This window comes from Enhydra lutris, unplaced genomic scaffold, assembly GCF_002288905.1.
Source record: "Enhydra lutris kenyoni isolate GAN:26980312 unplaced genomic scaffold, ASM228890v2 scaffoldscaffold31, whole genome shotgun sequence".
NCBI classification, from domain to species: domain Eukaryota; kingdom Metazoa; phylum Chordata; class Mammalia; order Carnivora; family Mustelidae; genus Enhydra; species Enhydra lutris.
Window position 1 is genome coordinate 20283812 of NW_019154115.1, and position 19017 is coordinate 20302828.

General features: G+C 41.9%; 1 protein-coding gene across 3 annotated transcripts in view; it reads left to right on the plus strand.

The window, feature by feature from the left end:
- LOC111153163 (mitogen-activated protein kinase kinase 5) overlaps positions 1 to 19017 on the plus strand; it is a 267166-nt gene that overhangs the window by 162529 nt on the left and 85620 nt on the right. For 2 of the 3 annotated variants that reach the window (XM_022511975.1, XM_022511976.1), the window contains exon 17: positions 5240 to 5269. The exons of the other annotated variant lie outside the window; for it this stretch is intronic. In XM_022511975.1, coding sequence (XP_022367683.1) covers positions 5240 to 5269 — 30 coding nt within the window. The remainder of the gene's footprint in view (positions 1 to 5239; positions 5270 to 19017) is intronic. 3 annotated transcript variants of the gene reach the window in all.

The following is a 19017-nucleotide window of genomic DNA, read 5'->3' on the forward strand; positions in this document are numbered from 1 at the left end:
CTGGTAAATTGCTGTTATATCCTTTGGATTGTTTTTAAACCATTCAGTAGGAGGATAGTGAAATTGATACATGGGAAGAAAAGTAAAATCTTAGGGTAGATCTTGAGGTATTTAATATTTATTATGGTTCTGCACCAGCATAGTTTCAGATGATTTAAACTCTCTCTCTAGGACTGTGTAAATTGGTATGGGATGAAATCTCACCTAGGGAATTTTATGTAATCCAGTAGTTAAGTCTGATTTTTTAAAGTTTCCCTGTGTCTGAATGTTCCAAAGTGGCTGCTGCATTTCTGTAAAATGAAGGTTTAACTGCAGTGTACATTCTAAATCCAAGATCCTTAGATGGAAATTTAATTGTGTAAAATGTACACAAGGTAATTAAGAACAAATTTTAGAACATTTCAGACTGTAAAGTCCTCCTTCAGCTAGATCATGGGCTATATTGAAAATGCTTATTTTCAATTTGCAGTTATGCTGAGAAACATAGAATATGTCTAAATTAAGAATTTTAAAAAAATCCAGGGCTCTTCAGTATAACTGTAAATTTGAAACTACTCACAAATTGTTGATATTGTAAGAAACCTGACTCACCAAAAACATATTTTGATTTTGTATTCCCAACTTGCTTTCTTGCTATAATGTATTTTTTCTCTTTATCATTTGTGACTTCATGACCATAATTATTCATGTTACCAACAGAAGCCATTTTTGTTGCTTTGTAAATAAATACCGTCTTTCTCTTAAAATACAGATGTTTCCATCATCCAGTGGCTATGCATTTGACAGTCGTTAGGATCACACCCCCACACCCGTATTTGTTATTTAAATTAAAAATCCAGCATATTCAAATGCTGCTAACTCAGGAGTATCTCATAGATTATGATTGGACAAATCAAAGATCCATAAGATGACACCAAGGAACAGCTTCAGTTTTACAGGGAGATGTTAGTGGTTTACTGTCATTGAAATGTATTCCCGATGGTGAATGTTTTCAGGGCGTTCTTTCTCTGCCTTTTCCATAGTGAATTTCCCACAACAAACAGAGTATTTAGCAGTTTGCTGAATCTTAAATACTTGGAATTAAAGTGCACTTTTTTATCTAACATCAAATAGAATCCTCTCCCTCCCCCATCTCCACCTACACCTCCACCCCCCCCAAAAATAAATAAAGCTTTTCCAAATCTTTTGCAGCACTGACCACGCCCCTCCTGGGAATGAAAAGGATGTGAGAGTCATTTGATGAATTGCTGGCACTTACTGTGCATCCACATTTTTCAGTATTTTTTTTTTCTAACTGGACTTAAGCTGCCTATATTTAAATGCTTCTTTTGTAAAGATGATAAAGAGAGCAAAGATTTCTATTGGCTTAGTCCTAATCTGTTTGCTTTGTTGTAATTCTTTTTTTTCCCCCTTTCCTTTAACTGTTAACCTATTTATAAATCTAAATCTACATACAAAGGTCATTGGTTGGCTGAACTTAAACCATTTTACTCAGTAAATTTAATTAAGAAAATACAGTGCAACTCATAAGCAAATGAGTTTTTTCCTAGTTTTAAACCAAACCACCCTCTTGAGTGCTGATTGCCTTGCCCGACCCCTGGTGATACAGAAACAGGCAAAATTAAAAAGGACATTAAAGCTTCATTAAATCTGAAACACATTTAGTACAGTGACATATCTGCAGGCCATTTCAGAGAAGATTACATACTCTCTTTTGTAAGTTTCCTAATTTATAATACCTTGACAATAAAAACTGGGGAAATGCAAGTAGATTAATAGACCAGTAGGGGTAAAAGATACAGAATGGCCCCAGGTCCGTCTGTCTCTGAAATAGTCACTCATAGCATATGTGATCCCTCTTCCTCATAAGGGTTCCGTGTTTATTTTGACTTTTGACAGCCTCATGAGGAACCTGTTCTTCATGCAGCCATATCTGCTAAGAGACCTTTTCCTTTCTTACCTTCTAATTGAACTTGATAAAAGGGGTCTAGGGCCTGGCTATATATTTCCTTCTATTTTGCCGCAAGACAAATAGTGGGGAACAAAAACACCACAGTTGCGTTTAACCTCGAAGGACAGGACATACACGGAAGGCAGCTTCCTCTCCCAGGGCCTTCAAACGACTGCTTTTGGTACCGGCCTAATGGTGCCACTGCCAGTTTGCAAAATTGTGGTGCAAAATTGGAATCCTCGGCCTGCTCCTGGAGCAGCACGGTGGTGACAGGCTGCAAGAGAGGAAATTATGGTTGTTCCACTCTGGTCAAGGACAAGAAACCATTCTCTGTCCTCTGGCTCCAGAGAGGTCAGAGCTGCCAGGTGCGTGAGCTCAGTTCCCCCGGGAATGTAGTTGACAGGACTGAAATTTCGTAGGATGTCAGGGAAGTACACCCAACGCAAAGCCAGTCCCAGGAATGATGAGTTCACCGGTTCAAGCACTGCCAGCCACCTGTTTCCAAGCAGACAGGTACGGAGAGGCTCCCACCTGACCAGCCTGCATTGAATTGTCTCTCCGTGTGCATGGGGGTATCTTATAGGGGAAATGAATGATAGCGGTCCTCCTTATTACATCGTGCCAGTTATGACAGAGGGCACCAAGTAGCTGAGTGCACGTTCCCAAGTTGACTGTAGCCTGGCCTTGCCAGAGAACAATAATGACTTGAGAATTTGAGGCTTTGTGTTCAAGTGGGAAGAATTTGTATTTCTCATTTTAGGCCACTTCTTTTTAAGCCTTCCGTTTATCATTGCTTATTTTGTCCTTTAACAAAAACCAGCCTCCCACATTGGTACCAGCCGGCCTAATTTAGATTTTAACTCTGTGTGTTGTGGGCGAGTTCTTCTGCCGGTAAGCCATGTGGACAGATTCTTCCACCGTCCTCAGTGATACATTAACCATATACCCGAGTGAGTGACACAGTGCTTCTGGAATGGCTTGAGATAAAATACTCTAAGTGTTGTCTACTCGTCATTACGTTGTTAGCTTTTTTAGATGAGAGATCCTCCTCTTGGTAGTTTGATAATTCCAAATGGAAGGATATGCAAAACCTGCCATCCACAGGTGAGTGTGATGACAGGTGACAGGTTTTCTTGAGCTATCACTGCCTGTCAGGTCAAAACAACTTGTCCAAATGCTTTGCCTACGATTACTGCCATAGTAGACCACAGCAGCTCCCCCTAAATCAATGTGCGCACTCTCATTGGCCAAAAACACACTGTATTAACAAAATATAAGGCAAATGGATGGCCTGTATTGGGTAAGATTAGAGTAGGGGGATTGGAGAGCGGCGTCTCCCCCCTTTCTAATTTAAAACAGTATATAGGGGAACCTGAGTGGCTCCATCGGTTAAGTGTATGCCTTCAGCTCAGGTCATGATCCTAGGGTCCTAGGATCGAGCCCTGCATCAGGCTCCCTGCTTGGCGGAGAGTCTGCTTCTCCCTCACCCTCTGCTGCTCCCCTTGCTTGTGCACTCTCTCTCACTCTCTGTCAGATAAATAAAATCTTTTAAAAAGCAGTATGTAGACAAGAAACATAATCACACAAACCCAAAGGGGAATTTGATTAACTTCCACACTCTCTCTCCATCGTGCCATCATGTGATGTTTTTGCTATCTATACTTTATACTAATCCCTTGATTAATGATATTTACTAAGTGAAATAATGGTAGTATAACTTTATGTCTTGAAAATCGATGAACTCTGAGCATATAAGAATGACTGAAGGTAATGAAACTGACTAGGCATTGCAGAACACACAAACACATATATATAAATATACATCCAAATGAGTGTTGGCCTTTTCAAAGCAGTCACCTTACAAGGTCGTATGGTTTATTCCTGTTACATTGCTCTTGCTCAGACTGGTTTTAGATCTTTGAAAATTAACCTCAGCATCTTCATGTCTGTTCTTATTAAGGGACAAAATATTTATTCTTTGAAGGTGGCTTTGGGTTTTGATAATACCACAGGCCATTCAAACCTTAGTCAACAAATAATTCACATGACCAAAAAGCTGATGGGGTATAATTTTAAGTCCAAGATAAAATACAGTTCTAATAAAATGAAGTAAGTGTTCTTTTGTTCTTTGAAATGATTCTAAATACGATTCCAAAAGAGTTCGATAATGTTTCTGTAGTGTCCTCGTTTTTCAGATAAATGCATAACTTCGCAAGATGTAGAAAAGCAATGTAAAACTATGGAAAGAACGCTGGATTAAGTTGCAAGTCTTAGAGTCAGGCCCCAGGCTTCTCCTGATTAACTGTGTGGGAACCTCTTCAATGGAACTCTTGGGTTCTAATCTGTGAAGTGGGTTTTGCTCTCTTGGATTCATTCCAGCTTCAAAGTTCCCTGATACAGTGATTCTACTTTGAAAGGAGTTACAAGTACAGAAAGGATTTCAGGCCTGAGGGTGGGCCACATTATGAGTTGCAAAACTTCACCACTATTTTCTTTAACTATGTTACAGTATATTTGGTCAGTTTTCTCTTATTACTTTATATCAACTCTGTTCCTGGTTGAATCATTGTGTTTTTACACGTGAGAATTCCAAGACCAAAATTAAGTGACTGGCCTAGAAACACATGGCAGTTTACAAATCAAGAAAAAATTGGGAGCACTTTATAGAGTCATGGTCCCAGTTTCCTACCTACACTGCTATGTAGTTCCAACTTCGCAGCCTTGAAATGGCCACTTTCCTAGTAGTGGTAGGTCTTTTTTTCCTGTGGATAGAAAATGAACGAAAAAACTAATACATTGATGAAAATAGTGGAAAATTCTCTATTTCATATGGCCCATCCCCATTTCCTACAACACTGCCTGTGTACTTGTTACTAAAAACTCTGCAGAACCGTGGGCTGCGAACAGTAAGGTGTTTCCATCTTACAGGAGGAAAAGCCTGTGGTCTCCTCCGGTTTTGTATCCCTGTCTAGATGAAAACTGTCGCATACAGGTCAATGTGTGAATAATGCCCGTAGAGCTGGGACCATTCCTAAGAGAAACCACATAATCGCAATGTTCGGTTGTGAAAATTAGAATATTTTATCAGGGTGCAGCATTGCCCTTTGAAAATGTCCATTCTAAATACAACTTTTAATGTAATTACAGCAGTAGTTTAGTTTCTGCATCTAGGGTTGTGAGCTTTTTATAGTTGCTGGGTGTAGTTCTGAAACGGAGTACTTGTCTGTCTTAAAGAGATCTGCCCTGCATGCAAATCTATAACTAGACAAATATTATTTCCTTTCCCAGCTTGCTCTTGGGAGGTTTCCATATCCTCAGGTAAGATTGTTCATTACTGCCGTTTGCCACTGTGACATTCATTCCTATGTATGAAGGTGCAGGGAACAATTGTGAACATTTGAGCCACATACAAATAAATCTGTTCTGTTAAATTGAAAAGTGATATCTTAAAGGAGTCATTTAGAAGTCTCTATTGATTTTTTATTTTTTTAAACTCCAGATTTTTTTTTTCCCCTCTTTGTTAAAGGTTGAAAGGCATCATCGTGCTCTTCCTTTGTGTGACATTGGTGATGTTTTGCCTTATCCTAGCCCTGTGCCATGTGCTCACACTGAGGTTAGAGGAGAGGCACAGCCTTTTCTTGATACACTGTTTGAGCTTTTGGTTTCAATTAAAATTATTTCAACTAAAGGGTTGAGATGAAGGGTGAAAATACCTGATCTGGATCATCACTTTTGCTAAACAAATAGTCAGGCCCCAATTTTATGGGGGTGTGATTCCGAACATACTATTTTTTTTTAAAATTGGCCACTTCCTATCCACATTTGTAAGAAAACAAACTGTCCATTATATTACCATTGTTGATGACAATCTTTATAATTTCTTTAAGATTTTTATGTAGAAGGGTGCTAGCACTTAAAATATAAAGCTGTTTCGTGGTTGGAAAATGATTCCCTGGTGTGTGCCGGGTGAAATAAGTGAAATGTCTAGAAGGATGAAAAATGCACAGATTGACTGTTTTCCTCTGGTTGGTGCTCACTGTTTTTCTGGCATCTTGGTCTGTACAGGCCAAAGTGCCTGGAGGCATGTCTGATTTAAAGGTGGTGTTGGTCTCTGCTCTTTAAGCATCTATTAACTTGCTATTATTATGCAAATAAGTGTTGTATTACACATACTAATTTATGCATGGTTAGATTATGCAGATGCATCACAAACATGGTTATTGAATAATAGGATGGGGCTCTTTCACTCTACCATCTTTATAAGCTGTTTTAAGCAAATTCTCCTGGTACCCATGTGGACATTTAAAGACCCTTCACTTGCTGAAATGTGTCTTTTGTATCCTTTTTCTTTTACAGTTAAAGCCATCGGATGAGTGGGAGAGAAATTGTCTAAGTTATTAGGTTCAAGAGTGTTACACTCGCTTGTCAAATTTGTAGGCTTCTTTGTTTAAACATAATCTTTTCCTTAAAGAGGAAAAAAATCTAAAATGTAATCACTTGGCATGCATGCTAGCATTTAGTCAGATTTTAGTGTATACAGCCTTGCTGCTTAGCTCTAGGTAGCCCATCAAATTAAAATCACATTTTCAGGATTTATAGCTCATTAGAATATTTATCTTGGTAAGCCTCTTATTCTGTCAGTAATTTTTAAACAATTCACTGTTCGACCGGTTTATGCAATCCCCTAAAATTTTGTAAATGCAGAGACCCTGTTACGTGACTTCTCTCTGAGAAGGCTTAGTAAAAAACTTGTAAGCCATCTCATAAAAGTGCCAGAGATTGAGAACGTAGCTATATTCTTGAGATTCCTAATGTGTCGAGTAATTAACCAGTGAGATTTGGTAAGAGATGAGTCTAAGAAGCAGATAGCTGTTGCATTTGACACATGAGGCATTTGGATGCTCTGGTCAAATTTGGGAAGGAGGCTGTACACCTTTGCAGTTCTGTTTTCTCAAATGTTTAAGTATACGTTTACTTGATCAGTCAAGTGGAAGCTGGAAAATTCTAATGTGCTGGACTCCCTAGTTAGTAATAACCTTGATGCCAGAGTGGGGGGAAAGCCATATTCCTTGAATCGTGATAGAATATTGTCACCAAACTGGGAGTTTTATTTGAAATAATAGAAGCAGCTTTGATGCCATTAGGCCTATTTCCCAGATCTTTCAACAGAGTTTGTGTGCTTCATTGGCTAGAATCAGCAGTGACGTTTGGTTGAGTTGGCATTTATTTTATTGGTGTTGCACGACAGACTGGAGACTGGGAAAGGGTACTGTATTGATGTCTTTCATGCCCTTCACTTTGTCCTCAAAGTACATGAGGAACAGTGTTTATTTTCATAGTATTCCAGACACTGGATTTGAATAATACCTTCTGTTTGCCCCATCGTATCTCACATGAACCCCAAGCCACTCTGTGAGATGGCATCCCCTCCATAAATGAGGCATACGGAATGTTCGATTTGCTCAGTGTTGAACTGTAGTGGGGTTGGTTCCATGGAATCCCAAGTGTAGTAGGCAGGAGTGAATCACAGACATTATCGAATCAAACCTCTGTACCATATTCTGGAAGCAGACATCTACACTCTGCTTGAATACCTCGAGCGATAGGAAACTCACTGCTTTAGAAACAGCCATCCAGTCAAAGCAGAGTTCTGTTCACCTAGCCAAGGACTGACTGCTTCATCCTAATTGTCACCCACTGGTCCGGTCCTTGAACACATGAAAACCTTTCATAGGTGCTCATGATCACATAGTTTTGCATCCCTTCTGTCCAGGGCTGAGAACAATCCCAGGACATGGCTACTTTGAACTCAAAGCACAGAACAGAATTTCTAATCGTCCACCAAAGTTCGCAAAAAAGGATGTGCTCAGCAACCTGCCAGCTGCGGCCAGAACAGAGCATGGCCTGAGCAGAGAAGAAAGCAGGGAGGAGAGGCCCGCTTAGAGACTTGTCCCTCCACCGGCCCAGCATCAGTGCTGCTTGACAGTGTCGTTAGCAGTGCCTCTTCCTGCCGGCGACACACTGTGTATCCAGTGGGGACGCAGATGAGGGAAGGGTGTCAGGAATGTATCAGGGAGAGTTGGTGGCCTGGGGCCACCATAAAGATCAAAGGACTGGATTTTTTTGTTGAGATGATCATTCTGTAGGAACTCCATTGTTTTGTGAGTTAGGTTTGTACTTGTTATTGGGAAGCACTGTCTAGTTTTCTTCCCTTTAGGCCTTAAAGTTGCATAGCCTCATTGGCATGCAGTTTAGGACTCTGTTGGAAAAAAGTTCAGGAGCCACTGTAAGTGCACAGTCATGTTACTACAACTTATGATAGAAAAACAGCAATGGGGGCGCCTGGGTGGCTCAGTGGGTTAAAGCCTCTGCCTTCGGCTCAGGTCATGATCCCAGGGTCCTGGGATCGAGCCCCGCATCGGGCTCTCTGTTCGGCGGGGAGTCTGCTTCCTCCTCTCTCTCTGCCTGCCTCTCTGCCTACTTGTGATCTCTGTCTGTCAAATAAATAAATAAAAAATCTTTAAAAAAAAAAAAAAAAGAAAAACAGCAATGTCTCTGATTCACCTTTCCGACATCGAGCTTCAGATCGCTTCCTGTATCTGACTCGGGCTATCTATCCCCCTCACAGGGGCTGTTATTCCCAGCCTCCAGGTGAGAAGACTGAGGCTTGGACAGGTGAGGCCCCTTGCCTCAGGGCTGAGTGGGTGCAGGTAGGCCTAGGACTTGCAGGCAGCTAACCAAATGCCTGGGCTCTGTGGACTCTGAATGCGGTTGGCTGTTCATGCCACCCTTCTTCCCCCTGAGCCCCTCCAAGCCCTTCTCCTGGTTTGCCTTTTCCACTCCAGGGGCCCTCTTTTGTGGATGAGAAATGCCAAACATGGGGGGCCATGCCATGGTAGATGATGATAGGCCGTTCCCTAGAGCCCTAGTGCTTTTCCTACTGTGTGTTTAGCAGAGTGATCCAAGGGTCTGGAGGGCTCCAGAGCTCTCCCCGACACCAGTGCCATTAAATTCTGGGTGCCTGCGAAGCAATAGGATCATGAAGAATTGTGTTTTTAAACGTCTCGCCACCAGAAAGTATCTCCACTTCTTCAACAGTTGAGCATTATCAGTAATCTGGAAAGATGCTCAGGTCTGGACAAGGACTGGAGCTGTGTATAGTTCATCATTTAGATCCAAATTCAGTTGACTTAAAAAACATGATGGTGGGCAATGGTTTGTTTAATGACACCATAATTTAGGAGAAATGAAAAAGATTGCCTGCTAAAAATTGTCATCCTTCATTCAAACTTTACAAATTTACCCTGCATTAAGCCGGTAGTGAATCCATTAAGGAGCCTTCTCAGGGGACGCGGCAGCCCTGGCATTTGGAAATTTGGTAAGCAGGATGCCACAGGAAAGTGAAGATAACACAGATACAAATGTATTTAAAGTACTTTTGTGTGTATACAAATGTTGTTGTTCTTTTGGCTACAATTCCTGATCTTGGTTAATAAATTACATCAAAATGACCTGAAGTTAAAAAAAGGAAAAAAATCTGAGCAAATAGTGCCCCTGGTATTGTAAAGCTTTGAATGTTTTCACACCCCATTAATTTATTACTTCTCTTTCTTCATCTTTAAATTTCATTTTTTTTTTCAAAACTTCCGACTCCCCGCTGCTGCCGTGATTTTCATCTTGTTGTTAATTTTCCCTGCTCCATATGGAGCTGCAGACATTTCACCTGGAGGCTGTACTAGATTTTGTGGTAGTGATCGTACTTCCGGAGGCCAAAACTGTCATTTAGGGTTCCCGGTGCATCTGTCTGCGCCAGGCTTTTCACTGGCATGGGAGAGTGTGAATAACAAATTGGATGCACCTGAGATTCAGATGATTAGTGTGTTTTGTGAATCCCCACGACTGGTAAGCAGATAGCTGGGGGGGGGGGGGGGTGCCAGGAGAACCTTACGGCAACTGCGGGTGAATCTGTGCTCACACCTTGCATTTGGGGCTTCGCGAGGGAAGCGCAAACATCCCAGGCAGTCTGAGTGCAGAGAGAGTAACAAATATTTCATCCCGCCTTGTCATTGATTAGAAAAGAGCCTTTAATTTCATTTCACCCCATGTTGTGATTAATTTGCATTCTTTGTCAGAAGTTAATGGAGTTTTTTATGGTTCACTCTGAAATCCTTGAAGACATCAGACTTGATCTGATGTTTATACAACCGCCAGCGGAATTTTTTCGTTTGATTGATGGCAAGCTTGATGTTATTCCAAACGGCTTTTTAAGCTGTTTTTAAGAATTATTTGAATAAAATGCAAGCAAGATATTGTTGTAACGATCAAGATTATCTGTTAAAAATCTGCTTCAAATAAAGAAGATGATAAGTAGTAAAAAGGATCAAAAACATAAGAGATATAGTGAATGGCGACGTTATTTGTTAAAAATACATAAGAATGGCATTCAGATAAATTATTGCAATATGTAGAGATCATTTTTCTTGAAAAGAACATATAGAATAATTAAGGCTAAGGTAGAAGGAAAGTCCAGATCTTTGGGATTAAAAACCTTTGCTGCCAATTGGCTAATTCTCATTTATTCTGCTAGCTTTTGCCACCAAAGTACGAAATCGAGATCTGCTGATCTTAACTGAAGGAGACAAGGTCTGTCAGGCCTGCTAGCTGAACAAAATGATGACGTATTACTTGTCTCAATAAAGAGGCATTCTTAAATCCCAATACAAGTTCAACGTAAGTGGATAATAGAAGACTTTAAGTGAAAGACATGCATTCTTAATAGTATAACGACTGGCCTTTTTCATAAGATAGTACAGAAATGAAATACCCTGCTTTTAAAAGCAGGATACCCCGGTCGTTTGTGGGTAAAAGGAATGTGTGTTCCTTCCCTGTGCACCATCTATCAAAGTATGAGGGAAGCTGTAGGTGGCGTTTGCTCAGAACCCCCCTGCTACTAACCAAGGAAATATGTTTTGCAAATGCTTTTTGATTACTAATACCATTTGTTTGATATGGGGGCTTTGCCTTGCTTCAGCAGATTCTTGCTTTGCTGTGATTGCTGCTGCTGAAACTTACTCAGGTCAAAAAGCTACTTATCTGAGCACTTTCATTTAAAACAGACTAATTTATTTGCTGTATCTGAAAGTTTGCTAAATAATTGGGTGGGTTTAATTGAACTTACTGCTTTCTGATCCTTATATTAACATGATCTAAGGTCTTTTTTATTATATACAATCCATATTATTGACCAAATTTGCCCTGTTTTCATTTAAATGTAAGCAGCTTGTCAAGGAGAAAATATTTTGTTTAACTTGTCTTGGAAACCTGCTATTTTAATGTGTTGTTGTTGTTGTTTTCAATTGACAGACTGTCTTTTAAACATTCATTTATTCTGTAGTAATAAATTGTGTTCTGGATAGAGCATTTGTCTCATAATAGAGTACAAAGCGTATGTTCTTAAAACTATTTTAAAATATTAAACACTTTTCAAAAGCTAGTGCTGAAATTCTAGGGGTTTTTTGTTTTTAAATATAATTTGAGGTCATTTTTTTAAAAGATTTTTTTTTATTTATTTGACAGAGAGAGAGAGAGATTACAAGTAGGCAGAGCAGCAGATGGGGGGTGGGGGGAGCAGGCTCCCAGCCAAGCAGAGAGCCTGATGCAGGGTTCGATCCCAGGACCCCGAGATCATGACCTGTGCCAAAGGCAGAGGCTTAACCCACTGAGCCACCCAGGCACCCCAAAATTCTAGTTTTTATGCCTAATTTTATTCATATTTAAAAGCCTTTGACTGGGTGCCTGGGTGGCTCAGTGAGTTAAGCCGCTGCCTTCGGCTCAGGTCATGATCTCAGGGTCCTGGGATCGAGTCCCACATCGGGCTCTCTGCTTAGCAGGGAGCCTGCTTCCCCCTCTCTCTCTGCCTGCCTCTCTGCCTACTTGTGATCTCTCTCTGTCAAATAAATAAATAAAATCTTTAAAAAAAAAAAAAGCCTTTGACTATGCTTCGATTTTGATAATTTAATATTATTTTATATTCAATGTTAAATTCAATGTTTAATTTATTTTCATTCTCATTATTTGGGATATAGACATTTAAAGTATACTAATATTTAGAGGTGCCTGTGTAGCTCAGTCGGGTGTCCTAACTCTTGATTTCAGTTCATGTCTCGATCTCAGAGTAATGAGTTTAAGCAGTAAACTATTTATTTATATATTTATTAAACAATAAATAAATAAAGGAAGGAAGGAAGTATAGTTATGTTTAAAGTCATCCAAAGTCAGATTTCATGTTCCAGGGAGGCCTGGGTGGCTCAGATGTTTAAGCCTCTGCCTTTGGCTCAAGTCATGATCCCAGGATCCTGGGACTGAGCCCCACATCGGACTCCCTGCTCAGTGAGGAGTCTTCTCTTCCCTCTGCCTCTGCCTCTCCCACTGCTTGTTCTCATTCCATCTCTCTCTCCCTCTCAAATGAATAAATAAAATCTTTTTAAAAAAAAATAAGATTTCGTGTTCCATAAAAGGCAGAGGTGAGGGACGCCTGGGTGGCTCAGTTGGTTAAGCAGCTGCCTTTGGCTCAGGTCATGATCCCAGCGTCCTGGGATCGAGTCCCACATTGGGCTCCTTGCTCATCAGGGAGCCTGCTTCTCCCTCTGCCTCTGCCTGCCATTCTGTCTGCCTGTGCTTGCTCTCTCTCCCTCTCTCTCTCTGACAAATAATTAAATAAAATCTTAAAAAAAAAAAAAAAAGGCAGAGGTGAGGGGCTCCTGAGTGGCTCAGTCAGTTCAGCGTCCAACTCTTGCTTTCAGCTCAGCCCCATGTGGGGCTCAATGCTGGGCGTGGAGCCTGCTTAAGATTCTCTCTCTCTCCCCCCTCTCTGTCTGCTCCCCCCCACCCCCATTCTCTCTCTCTCCCTCTCTTTAAAAAAAAAAAGGCGGAGGTAAAATTTAAGTGATAGGAAGATGTTCACTTATATACATTTGCTTCTCCCCAGGAATCTTGAAACTCAGTATCTATCTTACGCTTATCAAGAGATCTCTTGTTATTTGCTTAGCCTATTGCAGAGGTAGAAAGTGGGTTCCCAGTATTTCTCTAAAATAGAACAAAAATGGAGTAAAAAGAATGCCCAAAATACGGGTAGCTTAGAAACATGACATTTTTTCACTAAGGATAAATTACTTGTTAATTTGAGGTATATGCAGTTAGCCAGCTAAGCTAATGAACCCTGTCTTTTTTTTTTTTAAGGATGTTATTTATTTATTTGACAGAGATCACAGGTAGGCAGAGAGGCAGGCAGAGAGAGGGGGAATCAGGCTCCCCGCTGAGCAGAGAGTCCGATGCGGGGCTCGATCCCAGAACCCCGGGATCATGACCTGAGCCGTAAGCAGAGGCTTTAACCCACTGAGCCACCCAGGCACCCCACCCTGTCTTTTTTAAAACCCTAACCCCATGTTGGTTTGGTTTTATGGCAACTCCTAAACTATTGTATGATGTACATCTCAGTTCAGTTCGACACATATTTGTCATCACAGGTACTGTGCCCTGGCACTTAGCACTGGAAGTACAGACATGAAACAGATGTGGTCCCTGCCCTCGAAGAGGCTAGTCTAGTGGAGAGAAAAGTACAAAACGAACACATGGCAGTTGATGCAAAAGGCACCCTACAGGAGGTGGTACACTCTGGCATCAAGAGGAAGAGGTCAGCTTGCTTTAGGAAGCTGTGAAGGTTTCACAGAGCAGACAATGCCTCAGCGGAGGCTCCTAGGCTAAAAGGATGGGGACGAACCTTCCAGGTGTTCTAGTCAAAAGGAGACTCATCTGGTAAAAGATAAAGGTCTGAAGCAGTATGTTGTATGTAGTAGCCCTCCAGGACTTAAATTCAGTAGGGAACCACTACTACTACTATCGCTTTCGTCTCCCTCCCATTTGAGGAATTTCCCTAGGTGACTTTTAAAGGAGCACTGGGAGGGAAAGGAAGAAATGAGAGGGCAGAGTGGTAGAGGAGAGCGGTGGTGTGTCAGGATGGAGATAGTGCAGAGAGACCAGGTAATGAAGTCGGGGTTGAGAATTTCGTGAATCCCTTTGAGATGACCGGGAGCCAGTCTGAGGCTGGAGATCATTACATTTTAAGATCTCTGCCCCCAAGGTCATCTGGCATATGCCTCTGAGGGATTTGGCACATCACAGGACATTTTCTAGACTGCTGGGGTAGGGAGTTGTCATGCTCAGATGAGCTAATGCCTACAAGGACACTTTGAAAAATATAAGAGGGTAAACAAGAGCAAGGTAATATTAGTATTAGTTATATTTCCAGAAAGTACTTTAGGGATTTACCTATGTAACTCTGAAAATATATGACCATGTCTCATGTCTCACACCAGACAGGACTAAAATGAATTACTTTTCTGATCCCACAAGAGCCTTCCTTTACAGTCTTTCTTTTTCGACTTACAATTTATCATTCACAATCACAATCATAATATATAGAATTATATACAGAAACTAGTCATTTTTAGTTCAGTAACTGGGGACCATGACTCTTTTATGATTTTTAAATAATCGGCTTAGCCCAGAAATAGAATTGAACTTTGAAGTCATGAATTTGGCGCCCACTCTGGCTTCCAGGTGGCCACTTTGCCATCTTCTCTCCCCCGTGGACTCTGTGGTCTGGGAGCCCTTCCACAGTTTCCCCTTTGGTTTTCATGGGTGCTGTCTGCTACTTCATGGGATCCAAGAATTTCAGAACGCGACGAGACCTTACACTGATCTTCTCCAACTCTTCTATTTTATAGAGGAGGAAATGGGATTCCAATAGCCATCCGGTGACTCATTCATGATGACCAGGTGGTCAGCAACAGGGCCAGATTGGTTCCCACCCTAGAAGGACGGTGTGGGGAGAAAGGCACCCAGAGGCTTTGATCCCAAATGGCCATTTTTATTTGGCACAAACGTCCACTCGAGTACTGCCTCCAGCTGGTGTGTGCAGAGCTGGAAGTTACTGTCCCAGCATGCTCCCTGTCTACGAGAGAGTTGCCGGTGGTACAGACACCTGGAGGGACGTGGTCCTCAAAGGTAGCAGCAACAAGGACATCAGTTCTGACCATTCTCCAGTGTTTTACTTACCACTATTTTCAGTATAGAAAACTTGGGTAGATTTAGGACTCTAAGTTAAAAAGGGGGCAGACCCGCCCTAGTTTCATTTGAGCACAGGTTACTTTTCAGATGTTTAACAGATCTGGATTAATGCTTGGGGGGCTTGGGAATTCTTCCTCACTAAAGTGCTAACGATGCTAAGAACCCAGCCCTCTTTAGCGCCAATCAAATGGACAAGCTAAGTTCATTGAAAACTCAGTGGGTTGCCTAAAAGGAGCAAAGAGCTGATTGGATTTAGGGCTAGAGATTGCTCGGGACACACCAGGTGGAAAGAGGGTCCCCAGGATTGCCGGGAGCTAGGAAAGGAGGCAGTTATCTGGTTACACAGATGGTCAGGGTGTCAGCTCCAAGGAATTGTGGGAAACTGAGGCAACCAGTCAGAACTGAGTGTGGACTCACTCTGTCAAAGCCTGTAGGTGGTGAGCGCCATGGGGAGAGGTAAAGGAAAGCTTGAGTATAGAATGGTCTCATGAGGAAAGGAGGCCAGAGGAGGAAAGAAGACCAAAGAGGGTAATGAAACTTGTCTTGTTTTCTGTTCAGAAACAGGTTGCAAAGAGCACTATTCTGGGCATGAGGAGAGCGTGACTGTAGTCCTGGTTCTAGTTTGGTAAAATATAGGAAATAAGAGAAAGTTGGCAGCTAAAAGCCTTCCTCCAGCCCATGCCCTTTGGACAGCCCTTTGCCACCCTAGCCAGGCAGCCACCAACGCTACTGACTCAGGAAAGAGAGGACCAGGAGGTGACAAGTGACACACCCGGCAGGTGACAAGTTGAATCATTGTCAGAATGTGGTTTACTCCCCCTCCCCCTGGCAAACACACACAGCAGATCTCAGTTTTCTCATCTGGAAAAGGATAGAGGTGTGCTTGGTCAATGATTTGCAGAATGATGGGAAGACAGGACACGAAGGCAGTGGGAAGTCACACCTGGACACATACACACATGCTTGCGCACACAAACACCAGGACAGTTCTGATTTGCTCTCTTAGTTTTGGTTAATATGTCTAAGTAATATCTTACATGAACTTTGGTAAACAGAGTCTGAAAAATGCTGGCCTAGATCCTTCTGTGGTCTCCTTTCATCTGGTATGAATATCCTCCTCTCTTCCACACCTCCAGCTACCTTTCTCATCACCATCTCCCCGAAGACGCTCTTGGACTCTACTGAACCAGATTTCACTTACATCAAAGCATGAAAGGTGTGTCCTACAACTCTGAAACACAAATCAAACTGTGTCCAGTTCCTTCTAGATCCGTGGCTGCTTTCCTTTAAATCCTGTTTTGAATCTCATCCACAATCAAACCAGTAAGACACATGTTAAGTAACATGGTTACATGTGACTAGATTTCAAGATTCTTTCCTTCCCGTTCCTATACGAAACAGGTATTGGCCACAGTTGCAGCTCATCTCAAAATCTCAGCAGGCCAAACGATATTGTCAAATACATCAGGGCAAAAAAAAAAAAAAAAGCAAGCAACGATATATAGAGTCGGCCCACAAAGAAAGAATTCCTTAAAATGCCTGAAAACATCCCTTTTTTGGGGGACACTGTCCCCCTTGAATCTAACCTTGAATCTAACAAGTTGTATTTTATCCAAATACTGAGTGGCATTTAAAGGAGAGTTCAAGCTCTGTGCTCAAGTCTTAGCTCTGACCCTGATTTTCAGGGACCTTAAATAAGTCCCTCATTTTTGTGGACCAGCAGTTGTGGCTTATCCATCTTTCAGGTCCTAGACTCCAGTATAGTGCCTGGCAGAGAGTGAGTAAACGAATCAGTGAGTTAGTGATTTAGTCTGACTTGACTTTTTTACATGTTGGCAAAGCAGACATAGAAGGAAAAAGAATCAATACACATTTTTAGGCTTTAAGTTAATAATTTTGCCCTCTTTTCTTCTGTGTCCATATTTCCACACTGTCCTGCCAGCATTAGTACCTGAAGGATAAAAGCTTCCAAAGAGTTGCCTTAAGATACTTGAGGGTTCTTATGTAAGACAAGACATGGATTGGTACTGTCAGGAGGGTAGAACTGGAATAAGAGGTAGAAGGGACAGTGAGAAGACATAAGCTCCCCATGACTGCATGTGTCCAGGCAGAAGCCCTGTCCACCAGGAGTGTCATGAAGAAGAGATTCAGGGACCAGATTGAGGTGGGGAGACGAAAAAATTAAGATTCTTCCAGGCCCCAAGAGTCTATGATTCAGCGTCAGTGTTGGACAGGCCTCTCCTGAGCCAAACAAACAAAAGGCTGATGTTGTATTTCCTATCTGTTGCCAGGGAGAGGCAACAGGTGGAAAACAGACTTGCCTAGATTCTGCATTGGTTTAATCATGTAATCATTTTGACTCTCGAATACTCTGTCAGTAGGAAACACATAAGAAATAGAAGAGTATAGGAAAGAAGTAATTCTTTCTCAGTCCAAGATTTGTAAACTTCCATGTTTCCCTTCATTGAGCCAACCATGTGATATGGCTATCAAAAACGTGAATGGACGTAGAGCCTCCAGGAATTTCCTCTGCTGAATGGTGTAGAATGTCCAGAACAAGGTGACCGAGCCAGTCAGTGTGAGGTGTGTGTGCAGGCGTGGGTGTTCTGCTTTGTGAGGAGCACATGCCCACGACACAACATTCTAAGAAAGGCCGTCACAGTGGTGGAGAATGTGAAACCCTCCCTGGCTCCCCCAGGCAGCTTTCCAGTTCAGGTAATGGAAAACCCAACTCAAGTTGCCTCAGCCGCAAGGGGACTTGATTGAACTGCATGGCCCAAAATAAGTATTGCTGGTTTTCGGTAGAACTTGATCCAACAAGTCACTTTTGGTTCTGCTCTTGGTGGGCTTCTTCCTTCACAGACCAAGACTGGTTCTTGGAGTTCCAGGATGATGTGCTCCCCAATGAGAAGGAAGAGCAGGTCTCTCTCTGCCCTAGGCTTCAGTTTGACTGGGTCAGTTTAGCTCCCCAAGCCCAGGGGATTTGGATGATGCTGACTCATTTAAGAGTCATTCACATGCCCCACCATAAAGCTGGTGATGAAGTAGCTGGGGGTGGGAGGGAGAAGGAAGCACATGGGCGATTTAGGGGCAGGGGATGTTATTAGAGTATCATTATTAATAGAAGGGGGAAGAATAGAGGGCAAACCAATCAGAGCAAATGATCCCAGGAAGAAAACAGGATGTTCACTCAGGAGAGAAAACATGGTGGAGAAACAACCATCTTCAAATATGTGAACTGCCATCACTAGACGTAATCACTATAGCGCTGGACCATGGGCATTTCTCCTAGGAGGACATATTTGAACTCATAATCAGAAAGGACCTTCTAACAATTGAAGCCACCCAGGATAGAATCATTGGAATCCCATCTCTGGAAGTCTTCTAGCAAAGACAGGATGCCCGCCTGTTGGGAAGAGCATAAAGTGAATTTCCACATGGAGCAAGGGGTCAGACCAGGTGACCTCTAACATCGTTCTGGATTCTATGGCATGTGGGGGATTGAAGCTAACAGAGATACAGACTAAATGAGAGCTCCAGAAAAAACCCCTTTGAGATATTTGACACCTTAAAAATCTTTTGCTGTAGCAGATTTATTTGACCATAAAGAATGGAATGGTCAGCAGGACTTTCTCAAAAAAACCACATCTCCTCCCACTGCCGCACCGCCCCCCCACATACACACATAACTGATGTTCCAAGCTAGATTCTGAAATAAGACCACCCTTTATTGGAACAAAGAAAAGAGAAAAGTTTGATACAGCAAATGTATCTTCTTTGAAAGGAAAAATCTTCTAAACCTTATCTGAAAGGAAAGTGCTTAATGGACGTCTTGGCCAGGCCTTTTACCATTAGGGAGAGGGTTAATTTTATAATTCACATTGATCATTTAAAATTGTGTTTCTGAACCCCTGCTTTTCTCACAAAATTCAGGTCTA